Genomic DNA, 19,533 nt, shown 5'->3' with positions numbered 1-19,533 from the left:
GGGGGGCTCTCGAGGAGAAGTCCAGGAGCAGGCAAGTAATCTCGGAGGCAGGTGGCAAAGGGTTTGCAAAGCACTTCCTATCTCCCCGAGGTGAAATGCCTAAAGAGGTCTGACTATCTCAGCCCTGGGCAGGGTCAGAAGTTTTGGTTCTAATCCAAGTCCTGAAATCTGTGCTAAGGGCAGGCCTCTAGCACCAACAAAGAAAAGCGCAGGGCCAGATAATTTAACTGGCCAGACTGATGATGATTTCAATATTTAAAGAAATGATGGTAACCCTTCTCCAACTCTTCCAAAACACAGAAGAGAAGGAACACTCCCAAACTCATTTTATGGGGCCAGTATTACCCCAACACCAAAGCCAGATAATGACACTACGTAAGATATACAAGCCACTATATCTCCGATAAAGACAGAGGCAAACACTCCCAACAAAATGTTAGCAAACTGAGTTAAATAGCACACAAAAACGATCATGCCCCATGATCAAGCGGAGCTCCTGCCTGAAAGACAAGAATGGCTCAACATATGCAAATCAGTAAATGTGACACATCAGTCAACAGAATGATAGACAAAAGTCACATGATCATCTCAGTAACACAGAAAAAACAAACGACAAAATCCAACACCCAGTCATGATAAAAACTTTGCTGTATGAGGTACAGAAGGAACGTCCCTCGACAAAGGCTATCTGTGACAAGCCCACAGCTAACACTACTCAGCAGTGAAAGCTTTCCCACTAAGACAAGACTAAGATGAAGGTGCTTACTTTTACCTCTTCTCTGCAATACAGTGGAAGTCCTAGCCAGACCCATCAGTCAAGAAAAAGGAAGAAAAAGCATCCAAACTGGGAAGGAAGAAGTAAAACTACCTGTTAGCAAATGACATGATCATACACAGGAAAAGCCTGAAGATAGCACCAAAAAAATGTTAGAACTAATTTGCAAATTCAGTGAAGTTGCAAGGTACAAAATCAACACACAAAAATCAATTTCATTTCTGCATGCTAACAATAAACTATCTGAGACAGAAATAAAGAAAACAGTCTAGTTTACAATGGCATCAAAGACAATAAAATACTCAGGAGGTAAACACTTACACACTCACAGCTACAAGACTTCAGTGAAAGAACCTGAAGAAGACACGAACGACAGACTGTCCCATGTTTGCAAGTCAGAAGAATTCATGCTACTGAAATGTCCACACTACTGAAATCCATTTATAGATTCAGCGCCATCCTATATCAAGAGTCCAACAATATTTTTAACAAACATAGGAAAACAAAGATCCTAAAAATCATATGCAACCACAAAAGACCCCAAATAGCCAAAGCAATCTTGAGAAAGAAGAACAAAGCTGGAAGCATCACATGTTCTGATTTTCAACAGTACGATTATCAAGAGTACAGCACTGGCACAAAAACAGTAGAATAGGGACACCTGGGTGGCTCAGTGGGTTAGGCCGCTCAGGTCATGATCTCAGGGTCCTGGGATCGAGTCCCACATCAGGCTCCCTGCTCAGCAGGGGGCCTGCTTCCCTTCCTCTCTCTCTGCCTGCCTCTCTGCCCACTTGTGATCTCTCTCTGTCAAATAAATAAATAAATAAAAAACAGTAGAATAATCAAGGCAGGAAGGTACTGGCATAAAAACAAACACATAAGACTCGTGGAACAGAACCCAGAAATAAACCCATGCATATACAGTAAAGTAGTATTTGACAAGGGAGCCAAGAATACTCAATGAGGAAAAGACCTTCTCTTCAGTATGTGCTGAAGAAACGGAAGAGTCACATGCAAAAGAATGAAACGCAATCCCTATCCTACACCACTTAAAACTCAAAAGGGATTAAAGACTTAAATGTGAGGCCTAAAACTCCTAGAAGAAAACACACAGAAAAAAGCTTTATGATACTGGTCTTCACAGTGATTTCTTTCGCTATGACATCAAAAGTATAAACAAAGCAAGAATAAACAAGTGGGACTATGTCAAAATAAAAAGCTTTTGCTACGGCAAAAGAAACAATCAACAAAATAGAACAGGAACCAAAAAATGGGAGAAAATATTTGCAAACCACCTATCTGATGATAAGGGGCTTATAACCAAAATATATAAGGAACTCCTAAAACTCAACAGCAAAAACGAAATGATCTGAAGAACAACAAGCAGAGGAACGGAACAGACATTTTTTCCAAGTCCTACAAATGGTCAACCGGTCCGTGAAAAGATGCTGATCCCCCAAGGAAATGCAAATCAAAACCACAATGAGTGGGGCGCCTGGGTGGCTCAGCTTTCAGCTTAGGTCACAATCTCCCGGTCCTGGGTTGGAGTTCTGCATCGGGCTCCCTGCTCAGTAGGAAGCCTGCTTCCCCCTCTCGCTCTGCCTACTTGTGCTGTCAAATAAATAAAATCTTTATTAAAAAAAAACAACCACAATGAGCTATTACTTCACACCTGATAGAATGGCTATGATCAAAAAGATTAAGTGTTGGCCAGGGTGCCTGGGTGGCTCAGTCAGCTAAGCAGCTACCTTCCGCTCAGGTCCTTCTACTCAGGTTGCGATCTCAGGATCCTGGGATGGAGCCCCATGCTGGGCTCCCTGTTCAGCAGGCACAGGGAGCCTGCTTCTCCCTTCCCCACACCATGCTGGTGCACACAGGTGCACAAAAGCGCACGTGTGTACTCTCAAATAAATAAAATCTTTAAAAAAGAAAAGAAGAAAAGGTAAGTGTTGCCAAGAACGTGGAAAAAAGGGAACCCTGTGTCCTGTGGGCAGGAACGTAAATTGCCACTCTGGAAAACAGCATGGATGTTCCCCCCAAATTAAAAATATTAAGTAGCATATGATTAGGCAAGTCCACTTCCAGGTATATACCCGAAGGAAACAAAATCCGTATCTGAAGATCCCTGCACCTCCCTGTTCACAGCAGCAACTAATGAAAACCACCGAAGCATACTCGGACCGAAGAATGCATGAAGAACACGTCGCACACACAGTAAAACAGCCATAAAAAGGCGGGCAATTCTGCCAGCTGTGACAATCCAGATGAACCCTGAGGGCATTGTGGTTAAGTGACATAAGTCCGAGAAGGACAAATTCTGGGTCATCTCATGTGCGGAATTAAAAAAAAAAAAAAAAACACCCATCCTAGAAGTAGAAAGTAGATTGGTAGGGGCTCAGGAGTGGGTGAAGGTAGCCAAAGGGTATGATCATTAATAAGTGATTAATAAGTAATAAAATTATTTTAATTAGTAAGTTTTATTAATTAATAAGTGACCATGTTAACAACAACGTATTGGTTAAATAGCTGGAGGCGGGCCGCCGCCGCTCTCTCGGCCTTAGCGCCATCTTCTTGGAAACCTCTGCACCATGAGAGCCAAGTGGAGGAAGAAGCGAATGCGCAGGCTGAAGCGTAAAAGAAGAAAGATGAGGCAGAGGTCCAAGTAAACCGCTAGCTTGTGCACCGGTGGAGCCACAGAAGCAGAAATATGGAAAGCCAGAGGCCAGGGACGCTGTTACCAATTGTTGGGCTGCATGCCTACTCTCTAGAGCTTGATTCAATGGATCTAGACCATCCATCGCCGTCTGATCGCAGCTACCACCTTTGAGAGACCCACCTTGTTCATACCAAAACCGACTCTTTTGGCCCTTTGCCCTGGACCTGTGACTTTTCGGGACTAACTGTTTTCATTTGTGGCTGAATGTAACACGTGTACAATAAATCATCTCTTCTGCTGTCTTAGCTGAAGGGAAAAAAAAAAAAACCAACACCGTATTATTTGAGAGGTGCCAAAACAGCACGAAATACTACGTATGTGAGGTAATGAATTAAGTGACCTCATCACAGTGGTCCCTTTGCAATACAGACGCCTATCAAACCCTCATGGTACACAACTTCAACTCACACAGTGTTCTATCCTGACTGTAGCTCAATAAAGCTGAGGGGGAAAGAAGGAAGTCAGGGCAGCCGGGACGAGGAGCATCCTCGGGTCAAGTCAGATGGTGTACTGCAGCCCAGCTGTGAAGGTTTTCTCCATCACCCGTGGAGTTACACTCTACACTGACTCGGTCACCACAGCGTCAATGACAACGTGGGACACATGGGACCTGGTGTCACCTTTAGAGAAGCAGGAAACCTCCCTTCCAAGCTGGGAGCCCAAGAGGAATGACCTCTAGGGGCACTCATGCCTTGGGGCATGATGTCAAAATGATGTCAAAATGACCTCAACGCCCAAACTCTTAACAGGTCGCTCCCCCACTTGTAATGGCCCACAGCCCCGCAACATGGAGAAAGACACCCAGCGTCCTCGGTGGAACTCCGAGGCCCACACAAACTGACAGCTGCCTCTACTCTACCTCATTTGCTTTTAGCCGCTGGACCTTCTGTGTGTCCCTCAACCCACCAAACCTGCTCCCCTTTCCAGACCAGGGAACCAGCAAACCTCTGACTAGCCCTGTCCTCCAGGTCTTCCCACGGCTCCTTCTCACCCTTCCTCACGTCCTCGGAGGCCTCTCCTGGCTTCACCCAGAGGAGCAACCCCACACTCCACCTACTGCCCCCGGTTTTATTTTCCTCCTGGGCAAATGCGCTCATTCTGCGCAGTTACCATCTGTGTGTTTGTCCCACCCCCCCAGCTCCAACCACATGCAAGCTTGCCCAGGGTAGGGGGCACATCCGGCAGACTTGGCATCAGGGACCATGCTGCACCTAGAGCTGGCCCTCAAAGGGCATCTGTGCAACTGAACTGTGAATGAAAGAGGAGGCCCCGACAAGAGGCAGCTGTCATCTTCAGGGTCTTCTACTCCACCCAGCAGCTTACTACTCATAAATCAGAAACTCAGACAGAAACCGGACAGTGGAGACAACAGCTTAGGCTAAGGATACGTTGATGGTTTACATCCTAAAGCTCCCACGGTGTCATCTGGGAGCAAGGAGCACATGACTAGAGCCGGCCCAGCTGGTTCCAAGGCCCACTGCTCTGTCCCCAGCCCTGTGGCTTCGGCTAGGGCACAGCCCCCGCTGGGTGTGACAGGGAGACGCAAACCTGGTGAGGGCAACGGAGCTCAGACGCACAGAGCCAGCGCCAGCAGATGCAAGGGCACCGTCTCCAGCCTTCTGAGTGCTCCAGAGAAGCCTGGATGAGAGCTGAGGCAGGGGGCTGGCACGCCATCCCTTCGAACACCTTGTGAGGGGCAAAACCACCTGCCTCTCTTTGGGCACAGGAGCCGCCCCCGTGGGAGCTCCCATGGCAACGCAGGCAGGGGCAGTGGGTGAAGGAGAAGCGTCGTCTCACCCACGAGCTGCTCCCTTCTCCTCATCACTCTCATACTCGGCGAGGACCAGCTCCTCCTCCCCAGACACCAGTGGCTCCTGAGGCTCGGCCTCTGCTCCCGCCGCTAGCATCTCCCTGCTGAGGCAGAGGAGACGCTCCATCTCTTCTTCCTCTTGTCTCTGCCGAGGAGCATCGCCAAGCAGGAAAGAGAAACAAATCTCAGGACTGGACCCCCGCCCCCCAGACCAAACGGCCTCCGGGCAGCTACCACTGAGGATGACACACACGTCACTACCACAGGCCTCGCTCTCCTCCCGGTGTCTAAGGTATCAACACCTCAGCTCAAGCTGCAGCTACTGGGGGATGAGAACTCAGCTAGGGGGGTGGGGGTCGGCCCTGGCCACTCACCCAGGGAAGCAACAGCACCCACGCACTGTCCCCGCCACCCCCGCAGAGGTCGCTCACCACACGCTTGGCTGCATACTTGAGCTGCGCATTGTGCCGAATCTGCCGCAGGCGCTCCTCTCGCTTCTTCCTCCTGACATGTTCCTCCTAGAGGGTGAAACAGCCAGAAAGAAAACCCCTGCCGAAGTCCCCAACCATGCCCTTCTTAAAAAGTCCGGGGCAGAGCGGTTCTCCCTTCCGTGGGCAACACTCCAGAGGGGCAGCAGCATCCCTGACCCTCAGTATGGGAGGTCCACACACTTCGTCCCAAAGCCACATCCTCTCAATCAAATTCATTCCCTTAAAGGAGTCTGCAGCCGCAGAACCGTGTTGCCAAGGGCAACGGTGAGGCTCCTTCCCTGGTTGGGTAATGAAGGGAACCGTCCACCCCATCTAGAAAAGGCCTGTTGACATCAGCTTTGAAAAGACAGCACAGGTGCAGCACCACTGACTCAAGGAGGCACTGCAAAGGCAAAGGACATGCTACCCCCAGAATCAACCCCAAATCACCAGCCAAGCCCTGTTTCCTGGATGGCTCCCAGCTCCTATCACCCCACAGCTCACCTTCAGACGGTCCACCAGGTCCCTTTCTTCTTTCTTCTGCACAAACTGAGTCACCCAGTCAGGCTCTCCTGCAGGCCTCGGGGTGTCTGGGGTCTCTTTGCAGGAGGATGAGAGAGTCAGGGGCTGCTCCTTCCCATCACTCAAGGGGACAGTTCCAGTTTCAAGGAGACGTGCCTCTTCCTGATGTTTTCTCTGCTCAAAGTCACGGAGCCAGGAAAGAGCCCCACAAATAAGACTTAAAGATTTTCCCTACAAGAAGAAAAAAAGTCTTCAAAAATAAGAACAAAAACCAAAGTTTTCCAAATAACATTTCTCATTTTAATAAAGCCTTCAAGGAAGGTCTAACTTTAAATATTAGAAAGCACTCTAAGACCAACCTGAGAAAGGACAGGAAGGGATTTAGCAAAAGGACAGCCAGAAAAGATAAGAAAAAAAAATAAAAATAAAGTTCCTGGCTTAATTATATAGCTCACTATTCCCAAGATAATTTAACGTGGCTTATCAGGTTACATATAAGTACTGCAAGTTAACATAATTAGAAGCTGAGGAATTAGATAAAGTCCCAAAAAAGAATTAAGGCCAAAAACACATAGCTTGAAATCCTATATACTCGCAACGGGGAGCCACATTTGGCTCTATGCTTTAATACAGCCATGTGCAGACAGAACAGGATCAGTCCCATGAGATCCAGTCTTCAAAAAAATTTTAAAGCAAACTAATTGCTCTGGAGAACACAATTCTTAATTTGAAGACTAGAATATTCCCTATGGGTCCTCCCTGTGGGTTGAATTGTGTCCCCCACAAATTCATATGTTAAGTCCTAACCGTATGTCTCAGAACGTGACTTTATTTGGAAAAAGGGTTACCGCACATGCAAGCAGTTAAGAAAGAGGAGGGCCCTGATCCACTAAGACTGGTGTCCTTAACACAATGGGGAAATTGGGCCACCACAGCAAGCCCAGAGGGCGAGAAGCCCAGAGGGAAGGCAACAAGGTGAGACACAGGGAAGGCTGGCCTCGGACAGACTGAGGAGAGGGCGGGAACAGTCTGCTCTCAAAACCCTCCCTGCGGACTCCCTCATCTGCACTTCTGGCCTCTGGAGCTGTGGGAGAGAATGCTTCTGTGGGTTAAGCCCCCAGCCTGCGGAGCTCTGTCAGGGCAGTGGGAGCACTAACTTCCGGGAGGCTGCCGCATGGGCTCCTTCCCTAAAGCTGCTGCTTCTGGGGTCCAAAGGGCAGTTCAGTTCGGGCGAGCCTCTGCAGGAGCCAACACGCTCTGGTCAGGCAGTCAACTATCCAAGCCTGCTTAACCCAAGGGGGTCTCAGAGCATCCAGAGGGGTCCTGAACCTAATATGGGCTTGAACGAACCGTAGGTAAAATGCACAGTGTGTAGGGTTGGGGATAGAGTGGAGCACAGTAACTACAGCTTCAGACTTCAGGCTGCCTTGCTGAACACTGGCTCTTCCACTCACCAGCTCTGTGACCTGAGGCTAACCTCCCTAGGCTTGTGTGCTCCACAGAGGCAAAAATGGGAACAGTTAAATAAGATAAAAAAGGAGGCAATGTATATGTGTGTGTATTTGACAGAGACAGAGAGAGAGAGAGAGAGAGACAGACAGACAGTACCTTCCTCAGAATTGCCTTAAGCATTACGTTCATACTCCTAACAGCTAATACCTACACCAGGACTAGAACAACACCTGGTACATAAAAAAGCTAGCTTCTGTTACTCTCTTTTTTTTTTTTTGGCTTTTGTTAAGTAATAAATTATTGTGACCTTGAATAAGAACCCATTTCATGAAGTTCCCTTGAAGGGAACTTGAAATAAAATCCCATGAAGATTTTATTTATTTGTCAGAGAGAGAGAGAGAACGCACACAGGCAGGGGGAGCAGGAGAGGGAGAAGCAGGCTCCCCGCTGAGCAGGTAGCCCGATGCAGGACTCGATCCCAGGACCCCAGGATCATAACCTGAGCCAAAGGAAGGCACTTAACCGACTGAGCCACCCAAGCGTTCCCTATTTCATGAAATTCTTAAAAGGCCCTATGATAGAACAGCACTTCTGAAGAATGAATGGATGACGTATCTTTGGAAAAGCCCATATATACCATTTCTCTCAGCTTTTGATGAATACAGAATGGGAAAGCCTTCTAAACAGCTCTCCCCAGCAGCAGCTGGAGAGCAGCCATTCTGTATTGCCAGTAAAATGGAGAGCCACTGGCTTTAGCCATCAGCAAGCTAGGGTCACGAGAGCCACCCCCTGTAACAGTGGCCAGGGTCAGACAGCTGGTCAGAGAGCCAGAACCCTCCCCTAAAAAGGGAGCTGAGGACCTTCCTTAAAGGAATGTCAGAGTTACCTTCCCACAACCACTGCGGGCACACTCTATCACAAAGAGAAAGGAGAACTGAGGCCTGCAATTCTATATCCTCTAGTAAGACAACAAAATTTTAAATTGGAAAATGCTAAAAGGATACATGACCAAATGCTCATGTTAGGAAATAAATTTAATAAAGTACTCACAACATACCTAGCTTTGAACAATGTTATTTCATGGGGTACCATCCAAGATATCACAGTTCTAAAGTTTCCGCCAAGTACATTCATGCATTCTAAACACCCACACTGTAGCGAGCACTGGGCTTAATGCTGGGAAGCAGAGTTCTCTAGAAAATGCCCACAGGCACAAACTTAACACACGAACCATGGCCATGGGGCGTCACATTTCCCTGTGAAGCATGGGCTCCATCCCGGTGGAGAGGTCAGCACAATGTGGGGGCCTGATGAAAAGCTATAAAGGGGACACGGACAAGGGAAGCAGCAGCATCTAGAGCTAAGCAGGGAGCTCAGCCACCGAGGCAGAGGTGAGGCACTGCATGTAACAGTATGGCACGCCGGTGGGCAGTGGGGTGCCAATGATGGGGAGAAGAGCTTACTACAGGCGTGATTTAGACAGTGTCAGAATGGGACAGTAACTGAAGTCACAAGGACAGGAGGCCCTGGAACCAAGAACATCTACAAGAAAGGGCTGAGCAGAGGAACAGGTTACATGGAACTGGCAGAGCGCGGAGATGGGGAACTGAGCCTTCAGGTTAGACAGGACAGAATGAACACATGCTCTTCTGTGTTCTTTTCTGAAACATGCTAAGATTACACCAAAGGAATAAAAGAGGCTTAAAACCCACCAAAACAAAGAAAGCGGAAGAAGGGAAAGTAACGGGTTTTAGGAGAGATGGAAAGCAGACAACCGGAACTGAGAGGAGTAAAGGATGCTAAGCCTGAGTGCCTGCGGAGATTCCCTGATAGTCGTGCTCAGAAGCCCCGAAACTGCCAGGGACGTCCCCACCCTGCAGGAGACAGGACGTGTACCGTCTGGAGGGGCTGAGCCAGGAGGGCTCTGGAGATGGTGGGTTGCGTGAAGGGTGGAAAGAGGGTCAGAACCAAATCGGGACACACAGTGAAAGACCATGCACCTAAAGCCACTTCCCCAAGACACCCTCAAGAATACTGGCCATCAGGCTGGGACCAGAAGGCAAGGGTTTAAAGGAGCCTACTCCGGAAAAACTGGATGGCTTGAGCGACATCACACAGACGCTAATCACTAGATGCCCCAACAGAGAGGCTAGCCCATCAGCCCACAGCCAGCCTGTCAGCCAGCCCTGTGGTGGCTTTTTCTTGAACACCAACAGGAGACAGCCAAGGGTCACCAGACGTTTGAGGAAAGCCTCTCAACAAAGCACAGAACCCAAACTGGAGGAAGGAGGAGGATGGACGATGAGGTGATACAGGGTGGAAAAAACTCAAAAATGCACTTTAATTGATATCCTCAGAAAGATATTACTATTTCAGGGACACTAGAACAGGATGCCATTTTTAAGAAGCAGAGAATAAGAACAAGGTCCTAAATATTAAAGACAGAATAACAGAAATAAACTGAAGAGAAAGACTGGACAACAAAGTCAAAGGAATCTTGAAGAAGTGGAATTCAAAGCAAAACAAAACAAAAACAAACCAGTATGCCCAACGAGACAGGCAATTAGAAGACAACATAGTAACAGGATTAACCAGAAGGTCCAAACTCAAAGCACGGGAGTACCAGGAAGCTTATCGAATGTGTAAAAACATCTGAGGATGGAAAAAGAGAAGCTTCCTGTTGCGAAGTGCCCACCAAGAGGCCAAAACAAAGAACTGACAGCACTCTTCCAAACCACCACCACAACGTTTCAGAATACAAAGGACACAGGATATCCTGAAACTCGAGGGCAGGGTGGGTGGACCAGGACACCAAGGACGGAGGTGCAGGCCGCACTGGACTTCCCAGTAGCAACAATGGAAACCAGAGGGTGGAGGGAGCAACTGGGAGGGAAAAGCACTCTGCCGCTAGAATTATACACCCGGGACGCCTGGGTGGCTCAGTTGGTTAAGCAGCTGCCTTTGGCTCAGGTCATGATCCCAGCGTCCTGGGATCGAGTCCCACATCGGGCTCCTTGCTCAGCAGGGAGCCTGCTTCTCCCTCTGCCTCTGCCTGCCATTCTGTCTGCCTGTGCTCGCTCTCTCCCCCTCTCTCTCTGATAAATAAAATCTTAAAAAAAAAAAAAAAAAAAGAATTATACACCCAACCAACCAATCGCTATCGAGCAAGTGAAAAGGCACATGGACACATTTGCAGACCAGCTAAGTCTCAAAATCTTACCCCTCCATGCGACCCTTCAGGAACGTTCTCTTCCAAAACAAAAGTGAACCAAGAAGACATGGAATCCAGAAAACAGAAAATCCAACCCAGAAAAGAATACACACAACAGGGATGAATCCCCAAAATATATACTCAGCCAGTATAAGAAGCCAGTCACCAGACAGGACTTACAGTAGGATTCCGTTCCCATGAAACTTTACAAAGACAGAATGCATCTGCAGAGACAGGAGGTGATCACGGGCTGCGAAGCGGATGTGCAAGGGGAAGAACAGCAGCCAAGGGTACAACAAACCCTGGGCTGATGAAAACGTTTCCATCTTCACTGCGGTTGTGGTTATATGGGGGTTTACATCTGTCATTACTTACTGACTTGGGGATTTAAAAGAGGCATGTTTCATTTTATATCAATATAAAGTTGGTTTTTCTTTATTTCAAGGAGAGAAAGGAAATTCCTAGTATAATAGTTGTGAAGTAGATCTTAGAAGAACATAGAGAAGAAAGTCTCCAGGGTAGAATGGCGTAACTACTACAAACTGAACTGTGTCCCTCCACAAATTCGTATGTTGAAACCCTAACCCCCATGGGACTGTACTGGAGAAAGGGCCTTCAGGGAGGGGATTACAGTTAAATGAGGTCCTAAGAACAGAGCCCTGATCTAATAAAACTGATGTCCCAATAAAAGGAGGAGAAACACCAAAGATCTCTCCCCCATGTGAAGACACAGTAGGAAGGGGGACCCCTACAAGAAGGAGGAGTCCCCACCAGAAGCCAGAAGCTGCCCAAACCTTGCACTTGCCAGCCTCCCTAACTGCGAAATAAATTTCTGTCCTCTTAGCGCCCAGTCTGTGGTATTTTGTTATGGCACCTGAACAGCCTGAGTAAGCTATAATTTTAAGGATGGACTAGCATACGGAGAAGCCCCTGGATGGTGTGAGAAAGTGATGCAGGTGTATTAAAAACTAGACAAATTTTAAAAGGCAATTATCAACTCTGGGAAAACAAAAATTATTCCAGAAGAAAACCCATAATCAGAGCATCCTGACTTAGCAGAGGCTAAAATTTTCTAAGCTACATCGGGAGGATGGGGCACAGGAGGGAAAGGAAACAGTTACAGAGCTACCTCTTAGCTATCACAAGAGGAAGGCACAATGACTAGAATAAATCAAGAAATAGCCAAGCTTACAATTTCAGATATGCTATGCAAGTATATTTCTTAGGAACCAGTTAAAAGAATTCGAAGTACCTGTCCAAAGAACCAAGTTTGATAAATTTAACTTTTTAAATGACATGCATGCATTATTCTTTATTAGATTTTTCATATGACTTTAAACAAAGGAGAGGAATATGTTCAATGACACAACTATTGCAGAGAGGTCAAATAAGGACTCAAAACACCCAAATCTACTAATGAGGAAGTCACTGCTGATACTAAAAGCCATCTCAGGGGACTGGTGGGGAAGCAGGCCTGCTGCACGAGCCTGAGAGCCTCCTGTGGACGGAACTTGCCAAGCTCCACGGGATGACAGGGACATGGAGGACCTCCAAGAGGTTGCAGCCTGGCTGGGGGACCTTCCCATCAACGCTCACTATCACACAGTACTTTCTAAAGGAGAGGCAGGGACTGCTCGCTATAGCTCTAATGCTCTTCCTGGCCACCCTTGGATAAATCCCTCTGTCATTCCATTCCTGGAAGGAAAAGCTCACAGGCCTCTGACTGGATCTCTCCAGCACTGGGTAACCTAGTTCCTGAAGACTAAACCAGTATGTTAAACCTGTGAAAAAGCCAAGGTAATCCGTTTCTCAACATCAAAGCACTTGTGTGCCCAAAGCAATTTGGAAAGCTTGGGGGCTATAGGTCTTGGTTCCTATAGGCATTCACATTCTCCTTTGTCTTCAGCCTAATTGTTCCCAAACCCTGGGGCTGCATTTAATCTTAAATAGTGGAAGTGACTGTTACTCAGAAAGATAAACCTAGGGAACAACTCTGCCCAACTTCAAACCATGAAAATTTCTGCCTAGATTAACAAGCATGCTAGGGGGCTTCTACGGTGTCATAATCAGGGTCTCTCGGAACCTTCCTGATGATTCATACTCACAGTGCCGGTCGGACTCTCAAATATTCCAATCTTGCCAGCCTCCAACACCCGATACAGCTCTGCCATGAAGTCTTTCTGGATGGAATACGGTGTGAAGGGAAAAGGGAAATGGATGCCACCAACCTCCTGGGTTTTATTAGCCATGGTCCTAAGGGGGGGGAAAAAAGGGCTTGAAATCTAGAGCAGTTCCTAAGAGCAGTCTCAGTACTAGTTACGGAATCTCTCCTCAGGCTATAGGCTTTTTTGCAAACAGAGACCATGTTCTCCCCTTGGTGCATGTCCTCATGAAGTCATACCCAGCTCGGGCAACCCATAGAGTGACATTTGTCAAGAATGGCTATGCAGAACACAGCCCAGCAGAGCCCCGAAACAGAAACCACTCTGCCATCTTACCTGGGATTCCTATGCTTCTTGGACACCCTAATGCCTCCAGGAGAGGCGTGGAGACCTTGTCTCGAGGACTGTGCCCTGGAGGTCAGGGATGTTGCTCCCGACTACCAGTGCAAAATGGTTGTGCACATGTCCGCAGGATAGCCTTCGCTGGGCAAAGCTGTCGCACGTACTCCTGCTGCCAAGATCTGTAAAATTATGACACACGGGCAGAGGATCACTAGTATGGTTCTTTATGTGGAACAGGTACATGCATACATCCGTATCTCAAAGGAATCTTCAGTTTGCCCTGACCTCCATTTCCAGAATATATCAGAGCTGCCTCCTAAAGCCTTCCCAGCCTCAATAAATAAGCGCTTCCTGTCAGGTTGCAGACTGGGAGAGCTCTGCTGACGAGGACTAAGTCCTGGCTGGAATTCCAGAGCTCCCCAACACTGAGACTGATGTGTAAAACAAAGGCAAAAGAAAACTTACTAAATTTCCTTACTACCTACAGCCCACTGACAAGTCCCTGAAACAGGGAGAGTGACATTCTCTAGGGACTCAGTGCCTCAATGTTCATACTTTGCTAAGGGCAAAAGGAGATCCTAGCCTGACTACCCCACTGCCCCTCCCATGTAAGTCCACTTCAACATATAAAAATTCCTCTGGAGGGACGCCTGAGTGGCTCAGTCGGTTAAGCCGCTGTCTTCGGCTCAGGTCATGATCCCAAGGTCCTGGGATCGAGTCCCACATCTTCTGGCTTGGCAGGGAGCCTGCTTCTCTCTTCACCTCTGCCTGACACTCTGCGGCTTGTGTGCGCGCGCTCTCTCTCTCTCTGACAAATAAATAAATCTTTTTAAAAAAAAATTCCTTTGGAAACTTCTTTTATCTCTAAACACCCCAAGATATGTGTTGGCAATCATCCTCCAAGCATATGGCCCACTGATATACATCTAAAGGGGCTCATGACTAAGGTTTTATTAGACAGTAATAAATGACCTTTTCCAACAACAGTTAGCCCTCTCAAGATCCTGGAAACCTTGCTTCCAAAATTCCTTAGAGACTTACATTATCACTAGTCCCCTCCCAGCTTGAAATTATATAGTGGGCCACTCCTCATGACCCCACTGCAGCTCTTTCTGCCCACAGGTCCTGTCCCTGTGCTTTAATAAAATCACTTTTTGCACCAAAGATGTCTCAAGAATTCTTTCTTGGCCATCAGCTTCAAACCCTAATGTCATCTTTCCTACCTCAAGACCACAGCGTTTCTTTCCTTGCCAGGCCAAGGTCTAAGAACTTCTCAGCTCCATGTTTGATCTTTATTCCCCTCTTCTGAACCAAATTTCTCCAAGATAGCTTCTGCATACCTCTTCTTCCTTTCGATTTTTTTTTTTAATCTTTATTTTAATTAGGCTCCATGCAACATGGGGCTTGAATTCATGACGCTGAGATCAAGAGTCACATGCTCTACCCACTGAGCCAGCCAGCTACTACAACCCTTTCTTCCTTTCATCACCATGTGGAGGACTGACCCTTCCATTCTGGTTCCCACACTCTCTTTAGAAGCCACTACTCCAAACTATTTGGAAGGCCTATCTCTTCTCAGTACAAGTACTAATTGGTCTGAAATCCACCTACAATTGGCTACATGACTGGCTTCAATAAGACCAGTGAGTGTCACAGTACATTTATGAAAGGTAATAGCCATGACACTCTTCTGGTTATAGTTTAGGAGCACCTAACAGGACAGAGGTCAAAGAACTACAAGGGTGACTCTTACAAACTAAGACCACTTAATACTGAGAGGGAGGCATATAGTTAAAAAAAGAAGAAAAAAAAAAACAGGAAGAAAAGAGGAAGGTATCTAACAAATTTTGATCACCTAATATGCATTAAACACTGCACAGGCCTTTTTACTATTATTACCCTGGTTAACTTGTACAACACTGTAAGAACACAGTTGTTGGGTACTCGTGCTTCCAGACACTAAGTAATTCTCAAAGGCAGAGTTAAGAGAAAACCCAGGAATCCACACCAAAGTCCATATGGGTCTCTTTTAGTCACATTCATATGGAAAGAGATAACCAGCAGAGGCAGAAGGGAGATCTAATAAAAATACACATATTGAGAAATTATGCAAAACCTGCAAAAACCTACAACAGAAGCCACTGCAGAGTGGGATTTCTTGCAGACTAGAATTACAAGGAATCCAGATCCTAAGAGAGCTCCAAGAACCTCTCTAGCAAGTAAATACCCAGACTGCCCTTCTGCAGCTCAGGCACACGCCAGATGGAGCCACTCACTGACCTCCTCCGCTTACTCATAGCTTCTGCCTACCCTAGACTTGGACTGGCACAGGGCCTCTTCAGCACCCTCTACCTTTGAGCTTCAGAAGGGGATATTCTTTTCACTCTTTTTAGTTCTAAAATCCCAAGGGAAAAATCTCATCAGCATTGCCTGTCCTTTTAAACTAGATCACTGGTCAGCCTACAGACTGGTGAGGTTCCCAGCTTGATCTAATCGTACTTGCTGCTTCCCACCCCTTTCCACCACTGTCTGGGAAATGATAGACGTTTAGGACTATGCCTTCTCGGAGAAGCCTCCCCCTCTATTTGGCCACCCAATCCAGGTCAAATACCACTCCCTACCCAAACACACATACACCACCCTGCTTGAAGTCACGCTTTTCTCTCATTACCCTCTATTTAATTTCTTCATAGCTCTTAGCACTAGCTGCACTTCTTTTATTTATAATCCTTTCCTACCAGAATAAACGTGGCATAAAAGGAGGAACCCTGTCAGTCTGGTTCTTCCCTGCCCCCCTGCACCAGAATAGGTACTGTGGCACCTAGCAGGCAGTCAAATAAATTCTGATGGAATGAACAGCCAGCTTGACATGGTGGCTGTTAAGTAGAGGTTTCTGTTCTTCAGAGGTGTGGGCAGAGGAGGTTCCACAACTAAAATATCTAGTCCAAGGGCCCATTCTTTAATGGTTTCAAACTGCTTTCATAGAACTTCACAGCAACCCTGTGTGATATTTTCATTACTCTATTTTATAAATGAAAACACAGAGACTCAGATAGGTTGAGACCTGCCCAGTCACTCAGCAAGTGCTTGAACCCAAGACTTGAACCCCCATCTGCCAGACCTCCAAGCCCCTGGGATTCGCAGTTCATCCCTCTTCCTTCCACCAGGGCAAGCTGACTAAAAAGAAAGACTTGGTTACTAAACATCAGAATGACAACATGAAACAATACAGAGGAAAAGTAATTATTATTTCACTTCCCTGTGGGTGGTAATTATGGATCTCATTATTCCAGAAGCAGCACAGGCTAAATCACAAGTTAAAGAAGCGTTTGCATAAAGGCTTGAATTGACTGAGTGCTATTAAGGACATTTGATGGGAGTTTTTCTCACCTCTTCAGGGTGGTTGTGTGGTGGACAACCACGACCCCAGGTACAAGTTCTCCCGAGAATTCCCCAAGAGTGCTAAGGCATACACCAGATACTTATTAAAGCAGATAAAATACATGAAAGTATCTCAGGTATGTTAGTTCTGAAAGCTCATTTTCTTAAGTTCTCAATTATCACTCATTATTTGTGTATAAACTATTGCTACAGAATGAATTGGGTCCCCCCAAATTCACGTGTATTCATGTATATACTGTATAAATATGTGAGAGTCCCAAGGACGGAGCTGGGAGGAAGGCTCCAGCAAGGGAGAATGAGCAAGTTGTAGGCCAGGTCCTGGAGGACTGCTGTTGTGCTCTGAGTTAGCAGCACAGTATAGACTGTATTTGAAGATAGGGCTTTTAGTAGGAAACTGAGGTGAAACAAAATCATTAACAGTGGGGTCCTGGGGTGCCTGGGTGGCTCAGTTGGTTGGGCAACTGCCTTCGGCTCAGGTCATGATCCCAGGGTCCTGGGATTGAGCCCCATGTCGGGCTCCTTGCTTGGAGGGGTGCCTGCTTCTCTCTCTCCCTCCGCCTGCTGCTCTGCCTGCTTGTGCTCTCTCTCACTCTGTCAAATAAATAAACAAAATTAAAAAAAAGAAAAAAAGAGTGGGGTCCTAACCCTTATAAGGACGGGTGGCCTTAGAAGAAGGGGAAAGAGGACTCTTTCCACACCATGTGAGATGAGGAAGTGGGCTGTCTGCATGCAAGTCAGGAACACGGCTCTCACAAGGAACCAAATACGCCAGCACCTTAGACTTCCCAGACTCTGCAACCGTGAGAAAACCAAACTCTGTTAAGCCCCCAGTCTAAGGTACTTTGTTATGGTAGCCCAAGAGAACTTGAAGCCAGCGACGATTGTTTGGTTATGTTCCTAAAACACTTTAAGTTCACACACCTGGGAAACAACACAGCCCAGAAGAAGAAAAGCTTCTCCACACCTGCTGCCAACTCAGAGCACAAGAGCAGCGCTCCAAACCCGGGCCACAACCTGGGCCACCTTGCTGGAGCCTTCTGTCCCCCTCCCAGCTCCACCCTCGAGGCTCTCACTATATCTAAGAACCTGCTACATATTAATATTTATTTCCACATTCAGGGCACCTCCTCCAACATTCTGGTCAATCCATTCATCCCAGTCCTCTAGACTGACCCCCTACTTCACCTCGATTCCCTGACGGGCAGTAAAGCACAGCTTTCAACATTATGGGAGCTGGGCTCCAGGGGCCAAGTCCGGGATCCCAGCTCATGTTAATATCCCTAAGCCTCAGTCTGCTCATCTGTAAAAGAGAAACAGGTAACAACACTCACTTATAGCGTTGTGGTGATCACTAAATAAGGCAATTGATGACAAGTGCCTTAGCACAGCCGGGCTAAACTGAAGCCCCCCACGCGCGGTAGCGTTCTCAAGCCCAAGCGCAGCTCCACAGCCACTGCAGGTCCCGCCCTCATTAGTCCGCCCTTTCCCCTCGCACTGGCTCCTAGCCTGCCAATCACATCTTGGTCCCACCCCTTCGGCTCCAGAACCGAATTTTCCCGCTCCCTGCTCGCCCAGCCCCTCTGCACAACCGCCCGCGGTGTCTGCGCTTCCACTGGCGTCTACCGTCTATCCTCTCACTTCGCTTCATCCTCACGCGGCACCGCACTCACCTTCTTCGCCGGCGGGACTGCTTCGCTGAAGCCTGGCGGACGACGAGCCGGAGCAGAAGGTCCCGGAATTTCAAATCGCCGCGCACCTCCGTCAGCGTGGGCGCCCGGGAGGAGCGTGCTGCGTCGCCACGCCCCCACGCTAGTGCGCCTGCGCAGTCCGGAACTCGGAAGGGCGGGTGGGCTGACTCGCCTTTTGTACGTAGGCACCTGCACAGCGCATTCAGTGGGAATTTTTGTTTTTTTCCCCACTGGCGCCGGAAACGGTTGTCATGACAGCACCCTAGAGACTGGGGTCAGGATTCTGGGCTTTCTCCCTTTGCCCTCCTGCCAGATGCAGGATGTTTTAGTGATCTTCCACTGACTGGCACCAAATGTACTGAGCTCAACAGTTGCTTGACTCGATCAAATTGGCCAGTATTGATCGAACACCCGAAGGACGACGTGCTGTAACCAAGAATTAGAAAACCCGTATTCTGGTCCCGGCTCTTGTCAGGCCTTACAAATGAACCTCAAGTTATTTTACCTCTAAAATGGACGGCATCTGCCTTGGTCACCTCGACAGGGTTGTGCATGGTCTTGGATATCCTGAAATCGTGTCGATTAAAGCACTCTAGGAGAGTGTAGGTTATTGTTCCCACCGAGTGCCAGGCACTACCCTGAAGGGAAGAAAAGGAAATCTAGAAAAGCACCAGACTGGCTATCAGGAGCTTCTAGGTAGGAAAACAAACATGTCACCTTCACATCTCTGGAATTGGATTCTCCTTTGTTTAGTCTGGGAAATAAAACTACACCTGATCCCTATCAACTTTCTGAAAGTATGTCCAGTGATACTATCTGGAGATAGCATTAGATCCTATGGGTTAAGGGCTCAGTCCTACAAGACTGCTCCTGCCCCCACGTCAGACACCAATTGCAGGTCTGGGTTGTTACCTATGCCTCTGACCCACTGGGCTATAGATGATGGGAGGTTCCCAGGACCCCATCCTACCCCCAGTCAGATT

At 47.5% G+C, this 19,533-nt stretch overlaps 1 protein-coding gene across 2 annotated transcripts in view; it reads right to left on the bottom strand.

Moving 5' to 3' along the window:
- Window positions 1-18,681, bottom strand: part of DDX11 (DEAD/H-box helicase 11) — a 36,516-nt gene extending 17,835 nt beyond the window's left edge. Inside the window, exons 1-6 of one of the 2 annotated variants that reach the window (XM_059403827.1) lie at window positions 18,533-18,681; window positions 13,455-13,639; window positions 13,062-13,209; window positions 6,276-6,524; window positions 5,733-5,819; window positions 5,289-5,446 (exon numbers count right to left, since the gene is read on the bottom strand). In XM_059403827.1, the coding sequence (XP_059259810.1) occupies window positions 5,289-5,446; window positions 5,733-5,819; window positions 6,276-6,524; window positions 13,062-13,205 (638 nt within the window). In that variant the 5' untranslated portion in view covers window positions 13,206-13,209; window positions 13,455-13,639; window positions 18,533-18,681. The remainder of the gene's footprint in view (window positions 1-5,288; window positions 5,447-5,732; window positions 5,820-6,275; window positions 6,525-13,061; window positions 13,210-13,454; window positions 13,640-18,532) is intronic. The other variant, XM_059403828.1, reaches the window with a different exon arrangement.
- Between the last annotated feature and the right edge of the window lie 852 nt (window positions 18,682-19,533).

This window comes from Mustela nigripes, chromosome 6 (genome assembly GCF_022355385.1).
Source record: "Mustela nigripes isolate SB6536 chromosome 6, MUSNIG.SB6536, whole genome shotgun sequence".
Lineage (NCBI taxonomy): Eukaryota > Metazoa > Chordata > Mammalia > Carnivora > Mustelidae > Mustela > Mustela nigripes.
The sequence above is the reverse complement of the archived record's forward strand: the minus strand, read 5'-3'. Positions and strand labels throughout refer to the sequence as shown.